The 20,130-nt window shown below is 45.4% G+C and overlaps 1 protein-coding gene across 1 annotated transcript in view; it reads left to right on the top strand.

Annotated features, from left to right (window-relative positions):
• Positions 1–20,130, top strand: part of LOC139375798 (receptor-type tyrosine-protein phosphatase mu-like) — a 418,014-nt gene that overhangs the window by 287,103 nt on the left and 110,781 nt on the right. The window contains exons 21-23 of the mRNA XM_071117668.1: positions 478–565; positions 2,221–2,297; positions 14,642–14,678. Of these exons, the coding sequence (XP_070973769.1) occupies positions 478–565; positions 2,221–2,297; positions 14,642–14,678 (202 nt within the window). The remainder of the gene's footprint in view (positions 1–477; positions 566–2,220; positions 2,298–14,641; positions 14,679–20,130) is intronic.

Below are 20,130 nucleotides of genomic sequence, written 5' to 3'. Positions count from 1 at the left end.
CGGAACCTCTCTCTCGCTCTCCACCTCTCTCTTTCTCTCTCTCTTTTCAGTCTCTCTCTCTCTCTTTTCAGTCTCTCTCTCTCTCTTTTCAGTCTCTCTCTCTCTCATTTCAGTCTCTCTCTCTCTCTCTCTCTTTTCAGTCTCTCTCTCTCTCTTTTCAGTCTCTCTCTCTCTCTTTCTCTCTCTCTCTCTCTGTCTCCTTCTCTGTCTCCTTCTCTGTCTCCTTCTCTTACTCCTTCCTGTCTTGCTCTTTACCTCCTTTCTGTCATTCCAATATGTCCATTTTTAGGAGCTGACAGAATATTTTGTTCTTTAACTTGGTATTATCATTTAAAGGCTTGACACTTGACATCACATCTCATGTCCTCTTCCCTCTGTTCTTTTCCTCCCTCTCTTTGTCTCCCTCTTTTCCTCCCTCTCTTTGTCTCCCTCTTTTCCTCCCTCTCTTTGTCTCCCTCTTTTCCTCCCTCTCTTCAGAGCTTCTTTGAGGGGCAGTCAGCGCCATGGGACTCCGCGAAGAAAGATGAGAACCGGATGAAGAACCGATATGGGAACATTATTGCGTGTGTGTATAAAGCATTATCTGATATTATAGACTGGTCTCTCTATCTCCTCTCTGATCAATAATCTATATTTTAGACTGGTCTCTCTCTCTCCTCTCTGATCAATAATCTATATTATAGACTGGTCTCTCTCTCTCCTCTCTGATCAATAATCTATATTTTAGACTGGTCTCTCTATCTCCTCTCTGATCAATAATCTATATTATATTAGGGTGTCCAATCAAAAATGCATCTTTTGACCAACGGGTAAAATAATAAGTTAATTGTGTCGATCTAAGAAAACCAATGGTCCAAACGTCCATGGGGTAAAATGTATTTTATAAAATAAGGAAGTGAAATTTCATCAGCACCCCACCCTGGACAGAGTTATTACTTGATTCTTTCTCATTGGGATTGTCTGGTCTAAGACCTTGGCTCTGCTGATGTCTATATGATATGATATGGGGCGGCAGGGTAGCCTAGTGGTTAGAGCGTTGGACTAGTAACCGGAAGGTTGCAAGTTCAAACCCCCGAGCTGACAAGGTACAAATCTGTCATTCTCCCCCTGAACAGGCAGTTAACCCACTGTTCCTAGGCCGTCATTGAAAATAAGAATTTGTTCTTAACTGACTTGCCTGGTTAAATAGAGGTTAAAAAATAAAAAAATGTGTTATTAATTTGACTCCTGGAGTGGTTATCTGTGGATAGTGACTGACTCAGAGATACTGTATGGGTTAAAAGTATCATAATATCCGTGTCTGGTGGGACAGTCTTGAAGATATCAATGCTTTTTATTTTTGATAAAGTGGTGTATGAGCTTGAGCTTGAGCTTCATGCCTTCATTGGTGACCTCCTCAGAAAGCACGATGTCAGTTTGCATATGTTTCTCCCTCTCCTCCCCCCACTCCTTTCTCATCCTACATTTATCCCTCTTCTTCTCCTCCTCCCACTCCTTTCTCATTCTACATTTCTCCCTCTTCTCCTCCTCCCACTTCTTTCTCGTCCTACATTTCTCCTTCTTCTTCTCCTCCTCCCACTTCTTTCTCGTCCTACATTTCTCCCTCTTCTTCTCCTCCTCCCACTCCTTTCTCGTCCTACATTTCTCCCTCTTCTTCTCCACCTCCCACTCCTTTCTCGTCCTACATTTCTCCCACTCCTTTCTCTTCCGATCTCTCTCCCTCTCCTTCTCCTCCTCTCTCCCTCTCCTTTCTCTTCCTTCCTTCTCAATTCAATTCAAGGGGCTTTATTGGCATAGGAAACATGTGTTAACATTGCCAAAGCAAGTGAGGTAGATAATATACAAAAGTGAAATAAACAATTAAAATGAACTTTCTCCCTCTCCTTCTCTCTCCCTCTCTTCCTCCTCTGTATTCTTTCTCTTCCTAACTCTCTCTCTCTCCTCCTCCCTCTCCTCCCACTCCTCCTCCCTCTCCTCCTCCCTCTCTTTTCTCTTCCTACCTCTCCCTCTCCTCCTCCCTCTCCTCCCTATCTTTTCTCTTCCTACCCCTCTCTCCTCCCTCTCCTTTCTCTTCCTACCTCTCTCTCTTCATCCTCCCTCTCCTTTCTCTTCCTACCTTTCTCTCTCCTCCTCCTCCCTCTTCTTCATCTCTCTCTGTATCCCTCCCTCCTTGATTAACGTGATTCATTCTGAACAGGTTCCTCTCCTCCTCTCTTCCAGATGATCACTCCCGAGTCAGACTTCAGCCCCTGGAGGGAGAGCAGAACTCTGATTACATTAATGCAAATTACGTTGATGTAAGTACACACACCAGCCAGCCAACACACACACACACACACCCGCACACACGCACACACACACACACACACGACAACACACACACAACTAGCTACATGGACGCAAAGGTCATTGCGCTCATTCGCTGCCTTGGTCCCTCTCGAAGGGAGAAGGTGGCTGGCACGGGAGTCGTGAGGGGCCACACACAGAGACAAACAGACACACACACACAAACACACAGAGACACAGACAGAACCACACACAGACACACAGACACACAGACACACAGACACACAGACACACACACACAGACACAGACACAGACAGACATTGGCCCTTATTTTAAACTTGTATGTCTTCCTTATTTGAATAAGAGATGGAGTGAATAAGAGATGGAGTGAATAAGAGATGGCCTGGACTGAGTAGAGGGAAGGCTAATGGGTTGCCGGGGGAAACTGAGGTTCTGGTGCTTTATGGTACGAACGGGACTTATACATAAAGCAGTGTTAGTGATAAGGAGAGACAGCTCACGTGTAATTCAGAGACAACCATACAACTTGAGAACATCAGAATGACTCTATTGCAGTAAGTTGGAGCTCCGGTAACAGTAAAACGGGTGGATTAAGACGCTGGGCTGACGGTAGCAGTGTTACTCTGTACTGTCTGTAATGACCCCTCTGATGTGTGTCCTGCTGTTGTACCTGAATCCCTAAGAGCACTTCTCCCTGCCCATCCCTCCTTCCATCTCTCCCCTCCCTCTCTCTACCCCCCCACCCCATCTCTCCCCTCCCTCTCTCTACCCCCCCACCCCATCTCTCCCCTCCCTCTCTCTACCCCCACACCCCATCTCTCCCCTCCCTCTCTCTACCCCCCCCCCGTCTCCGTTTCCCTCTCTCTACCCCCCACCCCATCTCTCCCCTCCCTCTCTACCCCCCACCCCATCTCTCCCCTCCCTCTCTACCCCCCCACCCCATCTCTCCCCTCCCTCTCTCTACCCCCCCCTCCGTCTCCGTCTCCCTCTTTCTCCCCCCCCCCCGTCTCCGTCTCCCTCTCTCTACCCCCCCACCCCATCTCTCCCCTCCCTCTCTACCCCCCCACCCCATCTCTCCCCTCCCTCTCTCTACCCCCCCCCCCCTCCGTCTCCCTCTCTCTACCCCCCCCTCCGTCTCCGTCTCCCTCTTTCTACCCCCCCCCCCCGTCTCCGTCTCCCTCTCTCTACCCCCCCACCCCATCTCTCCCCTCCTTCTCTCTACCCCTCCACCCCATCTCTCCCCTCCCTCTCTCTACCCCCCCCCCCCTCCGTCTCCCTCTCTACCCCCCCCCCCCCCCCCCCTTCGTCTCTGCCCTTTAATGTGGTCATTTGTAATCTGTTGTTACGCCTTCAGACGTACATTCATAATACGTGGTGCTCACACACACACCCCCACACACACACACACACCCCCCCACACACACACACACCCCCCCACACACACACACACCCCCACACCCCCACACACACACACACCCCCACACCCGCACACACACACACACCCACACCCCACCACACACACACCCCCACACCCCCACACACACCCCCACACCCCCACACACACACACACCCCCACACACACACACCTCCACACACACACACCCCCACACACACACACCCCACACCCACACCCCCACACACAGACACACCCCCACACACACACACACCCCCACACACACACACACACACACACACACACACCCACACCCCCCCCCCCCACACACACACCCACACCCACACACACACACACACACACACACCCCCACACCCCCACACACATACACACACACACACACACACACACACACACACACACACACACACACACACACACACACACCCACACACACACACACCCCCACACACACACACCCCCACACCCACACACACACACACACAAACACACAACCAACATTTCCAAGTGTAAATTGATAATACAAGGTGGGCCAGCAGCGAATGTGTTAAATCATTTCCCTCTCCAAGCACCCTTCAGTTTAAGGCCATCATCAGGACCCAGCAAACCAAATGTTCCCAGAACATTCGTTAGGTTGCAGAAAATGTTCTAATAAAACACTCACAAAAACAAAAAAAACTGTCCAATTGTGCTGATTATTATACAATGTTTGAATAAAACATTCTCCTGACATTGCAAGATAGTTCCCAGAACAGCATCTGTCATCTGTTATTTAACGGTCCCCAGAATGTTTCATTAGGTTGTGGGGAACAGTCTGGTGAGAACATTGTAGGGACATTACAAAATATATGTTCCCAAAACACAGGAACTGTCCAGTTGTGTGGATGATTTATACAATGTTCCCAAAACACAAGAACTGTCCAGTTGTGTGGATGATTTATACAATGTTCCCAAAACACAAGAACTGTCCAGTTGTGTGGATGATTTATACAATGTTCCCAAAACACAATAACTATCCAGTTGTGTGGATGATTTATACACTGTTCCCAATCTTTTAGGGTGCAACAAACGTTCACCTGACGTTACAAGAACGTTCCCAGAACATGATTTTCTGTTCGATGGGCGTTGAGGTCAGGGCTCAGCGCAGACCAGTCAAAAACTTCCACACTGATCTAGACAAACCATATCTGTATGGACCTCGCTTTGTGCACGGGGGCATTGTCATGCCGAAACAGGAAAGGGCCTTCACCAAAGCTGTTGCCTCAATGTTGGAAGCACAGAATCATTTAGAATGTCATTGTATGCTGTATCGTTAAAATTTCCCATCACTGGAACTAAGGGGCCTAGTCTGAACCATGAAAAACAGCCCCAGACCATTATTCCTCCTCCACCAAACTTTACAGTTTGCACTATGCATCCGTCAAACCCAGATTCGTCCGTCAGACTGCCAGATGGTGAAGCGTGATTCATCACTCCAGAGAACGTGTTTCCACTGCTCCAGAGTCCAATGGCGGTGAGCTTTACACCACTCCAGCCGACGCTTGGCATTGCGCATGGTGATCTTAGGCTTGTGTGCGGCTGCTCGACCACGGAAACCCATTTCATGAAGCTCCCGACGAACAGTTCTTCTGCTGACGTTGCTTCCAGAGGCAGTTTGGAACTCGGTAGTGAGTGTTGCAACCGAGGACAGACCATTTTTACACGCTACACCACTCGCCGGTCCCGTTCTGTGAACTTGGGCGGCCTACCACTTCACGGCTGAGCCGCTGTTCCTGCTAAACGTTTCCACTTCACAATAACAGCATTTACAGTTGACCGGGGCAGCTCTACCAGGGCAGAAATTTAACGAACTGACTTGTTGAAAAGGTGGCATCCTATAACGGTGCCACGTTGAAACTCACTGAGCTCTTCAGAACGGGCCATTCTACTGCCAATGTTTGTCTATGGAGATCGCATGGCTGTGTGCTCGATTTTATACACCTTATACTATCTTATCCAGAGCCACTACAGTAGTGAGTCATTTAGCAGACCTCTTATCCAGAACCACTACAGTAGTGAATCATTTAACAGACTCTCTTATCCAGAGACACTACAGTAGTGAGTCATTTAACAGACTCTCTTATGCAGAACCACTACAGTCGTGAGTCATTTAACAGACTCTCTTATCCAGAGCCACTACACTAGTGAGTCATTTAGCAGACTCTCTTATCCAGAACCACTACAGTAGTGAGTAATTTAACAGACTCTCTGATCCAGAGACACTACAGTAGTGAGTCATTTAGCAGACTCTCTGCAGTGCCCTACCAACTGAGCCACACAGGACTAGAACTTAATTGGAATCTTTGCGGGAATGTTCTCTGTTTGCTGGGGAGAGGTTGTGTGTGTGTGTGTGTGTGTGTGTGTGTGTGTGTGTGTGTGTGTGTGTGTGTGTGTGTGTGTGTGTGTGTGTGTGTGTGTGTGTGTGTGTGTGTGTGTGCACCATTATCAGATAAGAATATATGCATATTAAATATTAGACCCTGGTTGAAAAGGATTTTCCTTTCCCCTGCCTGTCTGCTTACGGCATCGTAGGAAAAGTACTTAGCAGCAACACACACTCACACACACACACACACACACACACACACACACACACACACACACACACACACACACACACACAAACACACACACACACACTCCGCAGTAACACACAGATGGACAGACGGATAATGATGTTTCTCTGAAAGCTGTCCTGACCAATCAACTCTTCTGTCTAGAACTTCTCCATCAGGGTTAATATGCCTTTGATTAGCACCCAGGAAGGTGTGATTAAGTCATTTTAAGGAATGACAGTACAGTAGGTTACAATGGGAGGCTCAGCCCTGCCTTCTACATCAGTCTCAGCCCTGCCTTCTACATCAGTCTCAGCCCTGTCTTCTACATCAGTCTCAACCCTGCCTTCTACATCAGTCTCAGCCCTGCCTCAACCCTGCCTTCTACATCAGTCTCAGCCCTGTCTTCTACATCAGTCTCAGCCCTACCTTCTACATCAGTCTCAGCCCATCCTTCTACATCAGTCTCAGCCCTGTCTTCTACATCAGTCTCAACCCTGCCTTCTACATCAGTCTCAGCCCTGCCTCAACCCTGCCTTCTACATCAGTCTCAGCCCTGTCTTCTACATCAGTCTCAGCCCTGCCTTCTACATCAGTCTCAGCCCTGCCTTCTACATCAGTCTCATCCCTGTCTTCTACATCAGTCTCAACCCTGTCTTCTACATCAGTCTCATCCCTGCCTTCTACATCAGTCTCAACCCTGTCTTCTACATCAGTCTCAACCCTGTCTTCTACATCAATCTCAACCCTGCCTTCTACATCAGTCTCAACCCTGTCTTCTACATCAGTCTCAACCCTGTCTTCTACATCAGTCTCAACTCTGCCTTCTACATCAGTCTCAACCCTGTCTTCTACACCAGTCTCAGCCCTGCCTTCTACATCAGTCTCAGCCCTGTCTTCTACATCAGTCTCAACCCTGCCTTCTACATCAGTCTCAGCCCTGCCTTCTACATCAGTCTCAACCCTGTCTTCTACATCAGTCTCAGCCCTGCCTTCTACATCAGTCTCAACCCTGTCTTCTACATCAGTCTCAGGCCTGCCTTCTACATCAGTCTCAGCCCTGCCTTCTACATCAGTCTCATCCCTGTCTTCTACATCAGTCTCAACCCTGTCTTCTACATCAGTCTCAACCCTGCCTCGGCCCTGCCTTCTACATCAGGCTCAGCCTTGCCTTCTACATCAGTCTCAGCTCTGTCTTCTACATCAGTCTCAACCCTGCCTTCTACATCAGTCTCAACCCTGCCTCGGCCCTGCCTTCTACATCAGTCTCAGCCCTGCCTTCTACATCAGTCTCAACCCTGCCTCGGCCCTGCCTTCTACATCAGTCTCAGCCCTGCCTTCTACATCAGTCTCAACCCTGCCTCGGCCCTGTCTTCTACATCAGTCTCAGCCCTGCCTTCTACATCAGTCTCAACCCTGCCTCGGCCCTGTCTTCTACATCAATCTCAGCCCTGCCTTCTACATCAGTCTCAACCCTGCCTTCTACATCAATCTCAGCCCTGCCTTCTACATCAGTCTCAACCCTGTCTTCTACATCAGTCTCAGCCCTGCCATCTACATCAATCTCAACCCTGTCTTCTACATCAGTCTCAACCCTGTCTTCTACATAAGTCTCAGCCCTGCCTTCTACATCAATCTCATCCCTGCCTTCTACATCAGTCTCAACCCTGTCTTCTACATCAATCTCATCCCTGCCTTCTACATCAGTCTCAGCCCTGCCTTCTACATCAGTCTCAACCCTGTCTTCTACATCAATCTAAACCCTGCCTTCTACATCAGTCTCAACCCTGCCTCAGCCCTGCCTTCTACATCAGTCTCAGCCCTGCCTTCTACATCAGTCTCAACCCTGTCTTCTACATCAGTCTCAGCCCTGCCTTCTACATCAGTCTCAACCCTGTCTTCTACATCAGTCTCAGCCCTGCCTTCTACATCAGTCTCAGCCCTGCCTTCTACATCAGTCTCATCCCTGTCTTCTACATCAGTCTCAACCCTGTCTTCTACATCAGTCTCAACCCTGCCTCGGCCCTGCCTTCTACATCAGGCTCAGCCCTGCCTTATACATCAGTCTCAGCCCTGTCTTCTACATCAGTCTCAACCCTGCCTTCTACATCAGTCTCAACCCTGCCTCGGCCCTGCCTTCTACATCAGTCTCAGCCCTGCCTTCTACATCAGTCTCAACCCTGCCTCGGCCCTGCCTTCTACATCAGTCTCAGCCCTGCCTTCTACATCAGTCTCAACCCGGCCTCGGCCCTGTCTTCTACATCAGTCTCAGCCCTGCCTTCTACATCAGTCTCAACCCTGCCTCGGCCCTGTCTTCTACATCAGTCTCAGCCCTGCCTTCTACATCAGTCTCAACCCTGCCTCGGCCCTGCCTTCTACATCAGTCTCAACCCTGCCTTCTACATCAGTCTCAACCCTGTCTTCTAAATCAATCTCAGCCCTGCCTTCTACATCAGTCTCAACCCTGCCTTCTACATCAATCTCAGCCCTGCCTTCTACATCAGTCTCAACCCTGCCTTCTACATCAATCTCAACCCTGTCTTCTACATCAGTCTCAACCCTGTCTTCTACATAAGTCTCAGCCCTGCCTTCTACATCAATCTCATCCCTGCCTTCTACATCAGTCTCAACCTTGTTTTCTACATCAGTCTCAGCCCTGCCTTCCACATCAATCTCATCCCTGCCTTCTACATCAGTCTCAGCCCTGCCTCAGCCCTGCCTTCTACATCAATCTCATCCCTGCCTTCTACATCAGTCTCAGCCCTGCCTCAGCCCTGCCTTCTACATCAATCTCATCCCTGCCTTCTACATCAATCTCAACCCTGCCTTCTACATCAGTCTCAACCCTGCCTTCTACATCAGTCTCAACCCTGCCTTCTACATCAGTATCAACCCTGCCTTCTACATCAATCTCAACCCTGCCTTCTACATCAGTCTCAACCCTGCCTCCTACATCAATCTCAACCATGCCTTCTACATCAGTCTCAACCCTGCCTTCTACATCAGTCTCAACCCTGCCTTCTACATAAGTCTCAACCCTGCCTTCTACATCAATCTCAACCCTGTCTTCTACATCAGTCTCAACCCTGCCTCCTACATCAATCTCAGCCCTGCCTTCTACATCAGTCTCAACCCTGCCTTCTACATCAATCTCAACCCTGTCTTCTACATCAATCTCAACCCTGCCTTCTACATCAATCTCAACCCTGCCTTCTACATCAATCTCAACCCTGCCTTCTACATCAGTCTCAACCCTGCCTTCTACATCAATCTCAGCCCTGCCTTCTACATCAGTCTCAACCCTGCCTTCTACATCAGTCTCAACCCTGCCTTCTACATCAGTCTCAACCCTGCCTCGGCCCTGCCTTCTACATCAATCTCAGCCCTGCCTTCTACATCAATCTCAACCCTGCCTCGGCCCTGCCTTCTACATCAATCTCAACCCTGTCTTCTACATCAGTCTCAACCCTGCCTCGGCCCTGCCTTCTACATCAATCTCAACCCTGTCTTCTACATCAGTCTCAACCCTGCCTCGGCCCTGCCTTCTACATCAATCTCAACCCTGTCTTCTACATCAGTCTCAACCCTGCCTCGGCCCTGCCTTCTACATCAATCTCAACCCTGTCTTCTACATCAGTCTCAACCCTGCCTCGGCCCTGCCTTCTACATCAATCTCAACCCTGTCTTCTACATCAGTCTCAACCCTGCCTTCTACATCAGTCTCAACCCTGCCTTCTACATCAATCTCAGCCCTGCCTTCTACATCAGTCTCAACCCTGCCTTCTACATCAATCTCAGCCCTGCCTTCTACATCAGTCTCAACCCTGCCTTCTACATCAGTCTCAGCCCTGCCTTCTACATCAATCTCAACCCTGCCTTCTACATCAGTCTCAGCCCTGCCTCGGCCCTGCCTTCTACATCAATCTCAGCCCTGCCTTCTACATCAGTCTCAACCCTGTCTTCTACATCAGTCTCAGCCCTGCCTTCTACATCAATCTCAACCCTGTCTTCTACATCAGTCTCAACCCTGCCTTCTACATCAATCTCAACCCTGCCTTCTACATCAATCTCAACCCTGTCTTCTACATCAGTCTCAGCCCTGCCTTCTACATTTGGGCTATTTACCAGTGTTCGTTACCCCAGGTGTTCTGGGTAATACTGTGTTCGTTACCCCAGGTGTTCTGGGTAATACTGTGTTCTTTACCCCAGGTGTTCTGGGTAATACTGTGTTCGTTACCCCAGGTGTTATACTGGGTTCTTTATCATTACCACACAGTTTTGCCTCACAGGAGACAAGTAGTTTGTACTGTAGTAGAACTCAGTTGATTGTCAGTCTCCCCTGCTCACACACTATCGCACGCACACACACACACACACATACTCACACACTCACACACTCACACACTCACACAAACACTCACACACTCACACACACATCCTCTCTCTAATCCACTACTGTTAATCGCAGACTGACCAGTGTTAATCGCAGACTGATGGGCGTTAATCGCAGACTGATGGGCGTTAATCACAGACTGACAATTGTTAATCGCAGACTGACAAGTGTTAATCGCAGACTGACGGGCGTTAATCGCAGACTGACGGGCGTTAATCGCAGACTGACAAGTGTTAATCGCAGACTGACAGGTGTTAATCACAGACTGACGGGCGTTAATCGCAGACTGACAAGTGTTAATCGCAGACTGACAGGTGTTAATTGCAGACTGACGGGCGTTAATCGCAGACTGACGGGCGTTAAATCGCAGACTGACGGGTGTTAATCGCATACTGACGGGCGTTAATCGCAGACTGACGGGCGTTAATCGCAGACTGATGGGCGTTAATCGCAGACTGACGGGCGTTAATCGCAAACTGATGGGCGTTAATCACAGACTGACAAGTGTTAATCGCAGACTGACCAGTGTTAATCGCAGACTGACCAGTGTTAATCGCAGACTGATGGGTGTTAATCAGACTGATTTCAATTGATTATTACCAAGATAAGAGAGGGAAGACAATCACTACAGGCCCGAGCTGAAGAGATAGAGAGAGAGAAGATGGAAAGAGAGAGGAGAGAGAGAGAGAGAGAGAGAGAGTTGGGAGAGTGAGAGAGAGAGAGGGGGAGAGAGAGAGTTGGGAGAGTGAGAGAGAGAGGGGGAGAGAGAGATGGGGAGAGAGGGAGAGAGAGAGACCGAGAGAGGGAGAGAGAGAGGGAGAGAGAGAGGGGGAGAGGGAGAGAGAGGGAGAGAGAGGGGGAGAGATAGAGAGGGGGAGGAGAGGGAGAGAGAGAGAGAGAGAGAGAAGGGCTGAGCGGAGTAAAGAAGAACCTTTAAGTCAGGGGTAGGGAACTTTTTTGCCATCAAGGGCCATTTGAATATTTATGAATTAATTTGGGTGCCATATCATTAAACTGTGCCATTTTCTGCTTTATTCATGTTTTAATGTGACTTTAAATCGCTGACATTGGTTTTACAGTTTAAAAAGGAATTTTATGATGTTTCTCATGTCCTTGAATATTTAGGAAAGTGCAAGTCCTCCTATCTATTTAAATAAATATTAGTAAATAATGTTGTTATTATGGGTTCTTGTTCAACCTCGCCTCAAATGCGATGGCTGAAACTGCTTATCTGTGACGAGGCGTTCGATGTCAGCTGGCTGTAAAGATGACGCTACTCGCAGCTGGTTTTCCAGGTTTTAACAGGTTCCGGTCAGTCTTGAGCAGAATCAAGCTTTTTTGCAAGAGTCATTTGAGAATTGAGTGGAATCGAGAGTCATTTGAGAATTGAGTCACTTGAGAATTGAGTGGAATCGAGAGTCATTTGAGAATTGAGTCACTTAAGAATTGAGCGGAATCGAGAGACATTTGAGAATCGAGTCACTTGAGAATTGAGCGGAATCGAGAGACATTTTCTTGAATTGAGTCACTTGAGAATTGAGTGGAAACGAGAGTCATTTGAGAATTGAGTCACTTGAGAATTGAGCGGAATCGAGTTTTTTTTGCAAGAATCATTTGAGAATTGAGTCGCTTGAGAATTGGGCGGAATCGAGAGTCATTTGAGAATTGAGTCACTTGAGAATTGAGCAGAATCGAGAGTCATTTTGGAAAAGAACTGCTCACAGATGCACATTTAAGTGCATGTCTCCTCAGAACAGGAAATTGCTCGGGGCTAGCGTACATTTTTGTAGAATTCAAGGAGAGGGAGGTTGTTGTGCCTGACTTTGAGCTAGTCATTGCTTTGCAGCTCAATGACTTTGCAGCTCAATGTCATCCGCTATTTCAACGTTAAACGGGGTTGAAAATATGTTCAACGTCAGGTGTTTACTTTTCACATCCTTTTAAACCTCTCGCAAAATAACTTGGCAAGCTTTCCACACTCGCCGTCATTTTCCAACGTAATCTCAGGCTCTTGTCCTCAAAGAGTAGGAAAATCACCTTTCTAGTGGGACTTGCCACAGCTTTAATTTCGCTTCAAACTATTTCACATTTGACAGCAGATCGCTGAGAATCTGGTTCGGCCATTGGAGCTTTTTAAAAATATATATATTTTTGAAAAACAACATCTAGAGCTTTTTAGGAGAGCTTCAGTTAGGATCACCACTTTATTTTAAGAATTTGCAATAAATTGGGTGAATCTTTGCCCACTCCTCCTGACAGAGGTGGTGTAACTGAGTCAGGTTTGTAGGCCTCCTTGCTCACAAAAACTTTTTAAGTGCTGCCCACTAAAATGTTCTATAGGTTTGAGGTCAGGGCTTTGTGATGGCCACTCCAATACCTTGACTTTGTTGTCCTTAAGCCATTTTGCCACAACTTTGGAAGTATGCTTTGGGTCATTCTCCATTTGGAAGACCCATTTGCGACCAAGCTTTAACTTCCTGACTGATGTCTTGAGATGTTGCTTCAATATATCCACATAATTTTCCTACCTCATGATGCCAATCTATTTTGTGATGTGCCCCCACAACGTGATGCTGCCACCCCCGTGCTTCACGGTTGGGATGGTGTTCTTCAGCTTGCAAGCCTCCCCCTTTTTCCTCCAAACATAACGATGGTCATTATGACCAAACAGTTCTATTTTTGTTTCATCAGACCACAGGACATTTCTCCAAAAAGTACAGAGTTTGTCCCCATGTGCAGTTGCAAACTATAGTCTGGCTTTTTTATGGTGGTTTTGGAGCAGTGGCTTCTTCCTTGCTGAGTGTCCTTTCAGGTTATGTCGATATAGGACTCATTTTACTGTGGATATAGATACTTTTGTACCTGTTTCCTCCAGCATCTTTACAAGATACTTTGCTGTTGTTCTGGGATTGATTTGCACTTTTCTCACCAAAGTACGTTCATCTCTGGGAGATAGAATGCGTCTCCTTCCTGAGTGGTATGACGGCTGCGTGGTCCCATGGTGTTTATACTTGTATACTATTATTTGTACATATGAACGTGGTACCTTCAGGTGTTTGGAAATTGCTCCCAAAGATGAACCAGACTTGTGGAGGTCTACACTTATTTTTCTGAGGTCTTTTTGATTTTCCATGATGTCAAGCAAAGAGGCACTGAGTTTGAAGGTAGGCCTTGAAATACATCCACAGGTACACCTCCAATTGACTCAAATGATGTCGATTAGCCTATCAGAAGCTTCTAAAGCCATGTCATAATTTTCCAAGCTGTTTAAAGGCAGGGTCAACTTAGTGTATGTAAACTTCTGACCAACTGGAATTGTGATACAGTGAATTATAGATTAAATAATCTGTCTGTTAGCAATTGTTGGAAAAATGACTTGTGTCATGCACAAAGTAGATGTCCTAACCGACTTGCCAAAACTATAGTTTGTTAACAAGACATTTGTGGAGTGGTTGAAAAATGAGTTTTAATGACTCTAACGAACCTAAATTGTATGTAAACTTCCGACTTCAACTGTATCTCATGAGAGAAGACAGGGACAAATACAATTTGAGTGATTAGGTTAGATTACAGTAATCCCTGAGAATGGCAGGTCTGTTGTGGAGATCAGTCCTGCTAGTAGCTAGATATATCTGGGGATTCTTGTTATCTACAGAGGTGTGGAGGTGTGTGTGTCTTTCTCTCTTTTTAAAGATGTGTCTGCGTTTAGTGTTGCTTTCTTCAAATAATGATGTTGACTGACAAAAGCCTATTCTCCATACAGTTTCCTGACAAACATGTTACTACATTCATCACGACATAATGTAGGCTTGATTTACATACTTTAGGCATGATTTATATACTCTCCCTCTCTCTCTCTGTCTCTCTCTCACTGTCTCTCTCTCCCTCTCTCTCTGTCTCTCTCTCCCTCTCTCTTTCTCTCTCGTTTACAGGGCTACCACAGGCCCAACCATTACATCGCTACCCAGGGTAAGAACAACACTCATTAACAGTAACATGTTCTGCATGCTTCATCAGAGTGTGTGTGTGTGTGTGTGTGTGTGTGTGTGTGTGTGTGTGTGTGTGTGTGTGTGTGTGTGTGTGTGTGTGTGTGTGTGTGTGTGTGTGTGTGTGTGTGTGTGTGTGTGTGTGTGTGTGTGTGTTTGGGTGGAAGGACAGATGGATGAATGGATGGGTGGGTAGATGTTGCTTTAAGGCTATCTGTGTGGATGGATGAATGGATGGATGATTTTTAATGTTTGTTTGTAATGAGGGCGTATGAAGATGTGCTCAGACATCTCTCAGTCTGTTTATATTACGCTGCTGTGGAGCTCTGATGAAGCTGGTAGAGCCACGCTCACACATACACACCAGCTCTGCTTTCTGGGCTAGCAGAACACTCCTCTCTCTCTCTCTCCTTCTCTCTCTCTCTCTCTCTATATATATATATATATCTCCCTCTCTCTCTCTCTGTCGCCCTCTCTCTCCCCCTCCCTCCCTCTCTATCACTATTCCACTCTTTCTCTCTCCCTCTCTATCTCTCCCTCTCTATCTCTCCCTCTGTATATCCCCCTCACCCTATCTCTCAGGGCTCTCTCTTGCTTTCTCTCTCTCTCCCTCTCTATCCCTCTCTATCTCCCCCTCTCTCTCTCTCTCTCTTTTAAATTAATGGATTGTCCACTGTGCATGCTCATTTATTTCCAGTGTTAATCTGTCAAACAGACTCTCTGACCTCAGAGGTTAAATCATTTATTTCCAGTGTTAATCTGTCCAACAGACTCTCTGACCTCAGAGGTTAAATCAAATGCTTTAATTGTTATGAATCTAGTCCAGATCCCCTCCCTCCCAGGAACAAGACACACACACACACACGCTCACATACACACACTCTTTCTCTCAAGAACACACACACACTCCACTCCTACACATCAGAGCACAGCTAGCAGAGGGATTTGAGTGTTAGAGCAAAATGAACGAGAGTTGTTTTGAGATGAGGCCTTAATGGATTCAACAACGTGCTCTATGTGTGTGTGTGTGTGTGTGTGTGTGTGTGTGTGTGTGTGTGTGTGTGTGTGTGTGTGTGTGTGTGTGTGTGTGTGTGTGTGTGTGTGCAGCTGTCTGCTGTGGTGGAACAGGGAGTTGCATAATTAGCTGTTTATTAGAGCTTTGCCTCTCTACCTCCTCAGTGTCTCAAACAGGCATCTACACACACACCTTAACACACACACACGCCTAAACACACGCCTAAACACACACCTAAACACACACCTTAACACACACACACACACCTAAACACACACACACCTAAACACACACCTTAACACACACACACACACACACACCTAAACACACACCTTAACACACACACACACACACACCTAAACACACACACACGCCTAAAGACACACCTAAACACACACCTTAACACACACACACACACCTAAACACACACACACCTAAACACACACACACCTAAACACAAACACACACCTAAACACACGCCTAAACACACACCTAAACACACACACACCTATTCAAAAACACACACACACACACCTAAACACAAACACACACCTAAACACAAACACATGCCTAAACACACACCTAAACACACACACACCTAAACAAACACACACACCTAAACAAACACACACACCTAAACAAACATCTTCCCCAGATCTGTACCACGACACAATCTTGTAGCTCTACGGACAATTCCTTGAACCTCGTGGCTTGGTTTTTGCTCTGACATGCACTGTCCACTGTGGGACATTACATAGACAACTGTAGGATTTTACATAGACAACTGTGGGATTTTACATAGACAACTGTGGGATTTTACATAGACAACTGTAGGATTTTACATAGACAACTGTAGGATTTTACATAGACAACTGTGGGATTTTACATAGACAACTGTAGGATTTTACATAGACAACTGTGGGATTTTACATAGACAACTGTAGGATTTTACATAGACAACTGTAGGATTTTACATAGACAACTGTGGGATTTTACATAGACAACTGTAGGATTTTACATAGACAACTGTGGGATTTTACATAGACAACTGTAGGATAGATAGCCTTTCCAAATCATGTCCAATCAAGTTGTATAAACATCTCAATGATCAACAGGATTTCAATTTTAACTAAATAAGAACAAATGGTTATTTTTAATGACTAGGAACAGTGGATGAACTGCCTTGTTCAGGGGCAGAACAACAGATTTGTACCATGTCAGCTCGGGGATTTGAACTTGCAACCTTTCGGTTACTAGTCCACCGCTCTAACCACTAGGCTAAGCTGCTGCCCCACAATGTTGAATCTCATAGCAAAGGGTCTGAATACTTATGTAAATAATGGATTTCTTCTTTTTATTTTAATACACTTGCAGAAATGTAAAAAAAAATAATGTTTTTTGCTTTGTCATTATGGGGTATTGGGTGTAGATTTTAGAATAAGGCTGTAACGTAACAAAATGTGGAAAAAGTCAAGGGGTCTGAATACTGCCCGAAAGCACTGAATACCTTCAGAAAGTATTCACACCCTGTATACCTTCAGAAAGTATTCACACCCTGTATACCTTCAGAAAGTATTCACACCCTGTATAGTTTCAGAAAGTATTCACACCCTGTATAGTTTCAGAAAGTATTCACACCCTGTATAGTTTCAGAAAGTATTCACACCCTGTATAGTTTCAGAAAGTATTCGCACCCATTGACTTTTTCCACATTTTGTTGTTTTACAAAGTGTAAATATATTAAATGTAGGTTTTGTGTCACTGGCCTAAACACAATAACCCATAATGACATCACAATAACCTCATAATGACATCACAATAACCCCATAATGACCTCACAATACCCCATAATGACATCACAATAACCCCATAATGACATCACAATAACCCCATAATGACATCACAATACCCCATAATGACATCACAATAACCCCATAATGACATCACAATAACATCACAATAACCCCATAATGACATCACAATAACCACATAATGACATCACAATAACCACATAATGACATCACAATAACCCCATAATGACATCACAATACCTCATAATGTCAAAGTGGAATTATGTTTTTAGAAAATTTTACAAATTAATACAAATTAAAAGCTGAAATGTCTTGAGTCAATAAGTAGTCAACCCCTTTTTTATGGCAAATCTAAATACGTTCAGGAGTAAAAATGGGCTTAACAAGTCCTGTAATAAGTTACATGGTATCACTTTTTGTGCAATAATAGTGTTTAACATGATTTCTGAATGATTACCTCATCTCTGTACCCCACATACAATTATCTGTAAGGTCCGTCAGTCAAGCAGTGAATTTCAAACACAGATTCATCCACAAAGACCAGGGAGGATTTCCAAGCATGGTAAAGTTATTAATTACACTTTGGATGGTGTATCAATACACCCAGTCACTACAAAGATACAGGCGTCCTTCCTAACTCAGTTGCCAGACAGGAAGGAAACTACTCAGGGTTTTCACCATGTGGCTAATGGTGACTTTAAAACAGTTACAGAGTTTAATGGCTGTGATGGGAGAAAACTGAGGATGGATCAAAAACATTGTAGTTACTCTACAATACTAACTTAAATGACAGAGTGAAAAGAAGGGAGCCTGTACAGATTAAAAATATTCCAAAACATGCATCCTGTTTGCAATAAGGCACTAAAGTAAAACTATAGAACATGTTGCTAAGGACGACGTGGTTAGCCTTTACGGACTGCGTGGACGTGGATTCTGCGAGGCTATACTACAGACACCTGTCGTCGTCATGGGAAAGACTCATTGTTATCTTTTCGTAAATCAACTGATTGCAGTAAAGAGACAATCTGGATACTAAGGAGATCCTGAGGGAAATCAACGAGTACCAACAGCTTTACGCTATGGAGGAACAACATACTCCTTCATGGATCCGACCGCCTCACAAAATAACTTTAACCCAAAAAAAAAAAAGAAAAACTGATTCATCTACAGACAAGGACAATTTACTTACCATTGAGGTAGAAGCTAGTGCCCTGGCTGGAATCCACGCAACACTGGAAAAGTTGTGTGAGGAGGTAGAAGTTCAGCCAGAGTGAAATTCTCACGCTCCAAAGAGAAAACAAGACACTCACAGCCAAGGTAAAAATACACGATTCCAACATGGATTGTGTAAAAGGAACTCAAACGGTGTGATGATATTAATTAACATTTTGATCTGAATGTGCAAATAGCCAGGAATGTTTCGCAAGGAAGGTGGATCCTTTTAAATATGAAAGTGGACAACAAAAAAAGAGATTTGCTCAATGATCCAAATCAGGATGCTCCACACTTCTTCTAAAACATTTATACAAATTTATCAGCTGGGTTAGAAAATCGTTGATACGAAAGAGAGTTTTGAACAGGCTTTTAATAGGGGTTGTAACAATGGCAGAGGATAGTTTTAGAAAGAGAGGGTCCAGATTGTCTGGCCCAGCTGATTTGTACGAGTCTAGGTTTTGCAGCTCTTTCAGAACATCTGCTGTCTGGATTTGGGTGAAGGAGAAGCTAGGGAGGCTCGGGCGGGTAGCTGCAGTAGGGGGGCAGAGCTGTTGGCCGGGTTTGGAGTAGCCAGAGCCGTAGAGAAATGCTTATTGAAATGTTCAAATATCATGGATTTATCGGTGGTGACCGTGTCGCCTAGCCTCAGTGCAGTGAGCAGCTTATTTTGGTATTGCCCTCAGGTAGCCTGTTTCTGGTCTCAGGTTCAGGAATGGCTAAGAATGCATAGCATTGAACTAAAATTGACCCTAGAAATAGTACTGTTAGGAGATCTGGAGAGACCGGGTCAGTCCATTAATAATATACTAATACTTTTAGTAAAAGTATTTATCTTCAACTATCAATCTGTGGATTCAATTTGATTAGATAAATTGAAATTGTATGTTCAACATCACAGCATAGTTCAAATCAAATCCAATGTTATTTGTCACATACACATGGTTAGCAGATGTTAATGCGAGTGTAGCGAAATGCTTGTGCTTCTAGTTCCGACAATGCAGTAATAACCAACGAGTAATCTAACCTAACAATTCACAACTACTACCTTATACACACAAGTGTAAAGGGATAAAGAATATGTACATAAAGATATATGAATGAGTGATGGTACAGAACGGCATAGGCAAGATGCAGTAGATGGTATTGAGTGCAGTATATACATGAGATGAGTATGTAAACAAAGTGGCATAGTTTAAAGTGGCTAGTGATACATGTATTACATAAAGATGGCAAGATGCAGTAGATTATATAGAGTACAGTATATACAAAAACAAATTAGATGAGTAATGTAGGGAATGTAAACATATTAAGTGGCATTTGTTTAAAGTGGCTAGTGATACATTTTTACATCAATTTCCATTATTAAAGTGAGCTGGAGTTGAGTCAGTATGTTA

This window comes from Oncorhynchus clarkii, chromosome 20 (genome assembly GCF_045791955.1).
Source record: "Oncorhynchus clarkii lewisi isolate Uvic-CL-2024 chromosome 20, UVic_Ocla_1.0, whole genome shotgun sequence".
Lineage (NCBI taxonomy): Eukaryota > Metazoa > Chordata > Actinopteri > Salmoniformes > Salmonidae > Oncorhynchus > Oncorhynchus clarkii.
The sequence above is the reverse complement of the archived record's forward strand: the minus strand, read 5'-3'. Positions and strand labels throughout refer to the sequence as shown.